This window comes from Merops nubicus, unplaced genomic scaffold (assembly GCF_000691845.1).
Source record: "Merops nubicus isolate BGI_N331 unplaced genomic scaffold, ASM69184v1 Scaffold41180, whole genome shotgun sequence".
In the NCBI taxonomy this organism is placed as follows: Eukaryota; Metazoa; Chordata; class Aves; order Coraciiformes; family Meropidae; genus Merops; species Merops nubicus.
In genome coordinates, this window is record NW_008585594.1 from 1 (window position 1) to 2,170 (window position 2,170).

The 2,170-nt window shown below is 56.6% G+C and overlaps 1 protein-coding gene across 1 annotated transcript; it reads right to left on the reverse strand.

Moving 5' to 3' along the window:
- Window positions 1-461: 461 nt before the first annotated feature.
- Window positions 462-1,413, reverse strand: ZDHHC9 (zinc finger, DHHC-type containing 9; the record flags this gene model as incomplete). Its single annotated transcript, XM_008947913.1, has 4 exons — window positions 462-565; window positions 707-809; window positions 1,078-1,126; window positions 1,276-1,413. Coding segments are annotated over 4 exons (394 nt in total), but the record flags the coding sequence as incomplete, so codon positions are not given.
- Between the last annotated feature and the right edge of the window lie 757 nt (window positions 1,414-2,170).

Here is a 2,170-nt window from a genome sequence, read left to right on the forward strand (position 1 = left end):
AGTTCCTTGTCTGCCTCCCCCAAAGCCACCTTCCTTTCCTGGCAGCAACAGTACTGGTGGAAGACAAATGTCAGGGGAAGAGATTTCTCTGCAAAACAGGCTGTGCACAACCCAAAACTCGTTTACAGTGTCTATGCTCCTCTTGTGACAACCAAGCCCCTTGGAAAGCAGCCCAGTTCAGAGGGTGGGAGCCCACCAGAACAAGCCTCTGCTCCACACACTGCCCAAGGGAACAGGAGCCACTCCTACACCGGCCTGAGTCACTGAAGATATGCAAGTAAAGCAACACCAGGCCTCCTCCCCCCTCCTCCAGGCATTGTCCCAAGTGATCTGGAGAAGCCCTCAACACACAGCACTGCCAGGAGAGCAGCCAGGTCTTGTACCCAGGCAGGACAAGCTCCTCAGGGTCCCACACTGGGCTCTGGGGACAAGAACAGCAGCGCTGCCCCTCAGGAGCTTACCTGGGGGGCAGAGGCCCGCAGAGCACCTCACAGCAGTTCTTCACTATGTTGCCATGGCTGTAGGGATTCTGCACGCGGTTCTTCCCAGTCCAAGACCCCTTGATCTGTAAGAACCAGGGCAGAAGCTCAAGTCTGCTCCACCAGCACCCGGCCCACGGAGCCCTGCAGGGCACGGTGCCAAGGCAGAGGCAGCGTGACACACGGAGGAAGCGATGGGCTCGGAGGGACACCAAGGTTCTACTCACGTCTTCGTTGGTTGTCTGGTTCAGTGCCACCAGGAAGGTGTGGAACCCAGTTAACCCCACCACCGACCACAGGGTGAAGAAACAGATGAGCACCTCCAGTACAGTGGGAAGAGTTAAGGACTGGGAACAGCCTGGGAACAGTCCCAGCCCAGCCGAGTGTCACGACCCGACGCACACTACCCCAATTTCTTCTAGACATGGTTTTCTGTTTTACCCTCCTCCCATAAGCCACAAAATTGCTCCTTGCCTTGTAATCGTGGGGGAAATGCCCTGAATGACTCCCTAGAGACACCTGGGCATCAAGACTCCAGTTCCTCCATAACACAGCTCACACTATCCCCTGGCTCTGGAGAAGCCCTGCGGAAGGATATGTCCCTGGGGTTTCCTTCAATGTGTTCAGAAACCCAATCTTCAGAGATTCTGGCAATACAAAGAGAGAGAGATTTTTTTCCGGAACACCACATCAAGCCCAGCTCCCTTCCCCACTCCATCCCTTCTGGGTTCACACCACCATGAGTACCCCCTCCCTCCACCAGCCCAGCCACCCTCTCCTCCACAACCAGACTCACTCAGTGCTACGTAGACGATGTTGAAGGTGAAGATGTAGATGGTGAGGAGGGAGAGCGAGAGGATGAAGAGGTAGAAGTAGCGGTAGTTCCTCTTCCCCACGCAGTTGCCCACCCAGGGACAGTGATGGTCGAAGCGCTCTGTGAAAGCCGAGGGGAGATCAGTGCCACCCTGGCACAGCCCTGCCTGCTCCAGACACCTGCTCCCCGAGCTCAGACATTGCCAGGCTGACAGGGACTCCCTGGGCCATCAACCCCAACCTAACTAACCCCAAGCCCCATATTGTGGCCCCTTCCAGGGGAGGCAAGAAAGTGCAAAACCATTTTACTAAGGTAGAGTTTAAGAGCTTGGCCCCATGTGTGTCTCCTCTGCAGAGACCTGAGGTGTAACAGCTTCCACTAAAGCAGCACACAGGTTAGATGAAGCTCTGAGGCTTCAGAAGTTCTCATCTAACCCATGTTGTCACTTTGCTCCTACTAGAATAATTAGAAGAGGGCTCAAGAACTGCATAAGCACTCAAAGGGCTGGGAACCTGCAGAGGAGGAAAGGGATCCAAAAGGCTGGGATGGCTTCCTTGAGGAGATGCTGGACACAAGCCAGTTTTGAAAGGCAGAATGGCCAAGAGAGCATCTGTGATGCTGCAAGGGAACGAAAACCAAGAGCCCTCCACACAACAGCAGAGCCTCTGTGCTGGGGCAGGGAGCTGCTCTCACACAGCTCCCCAGCAGAGCCCTCGAGGTCAGCCAGGGCAGCAGCTCAGTGAAGGGTGGGCACGGACACGGGCTGGGCACTCGTGTGACACGTCAGACCCGCGGCAAAGCCGAGCTGCCCGGCCACAGGCTCTGAGCAGAGCTCAGGCCCCCCGGGCCCAGGGGAGGCCGTGTGGGGCCGGGGCCT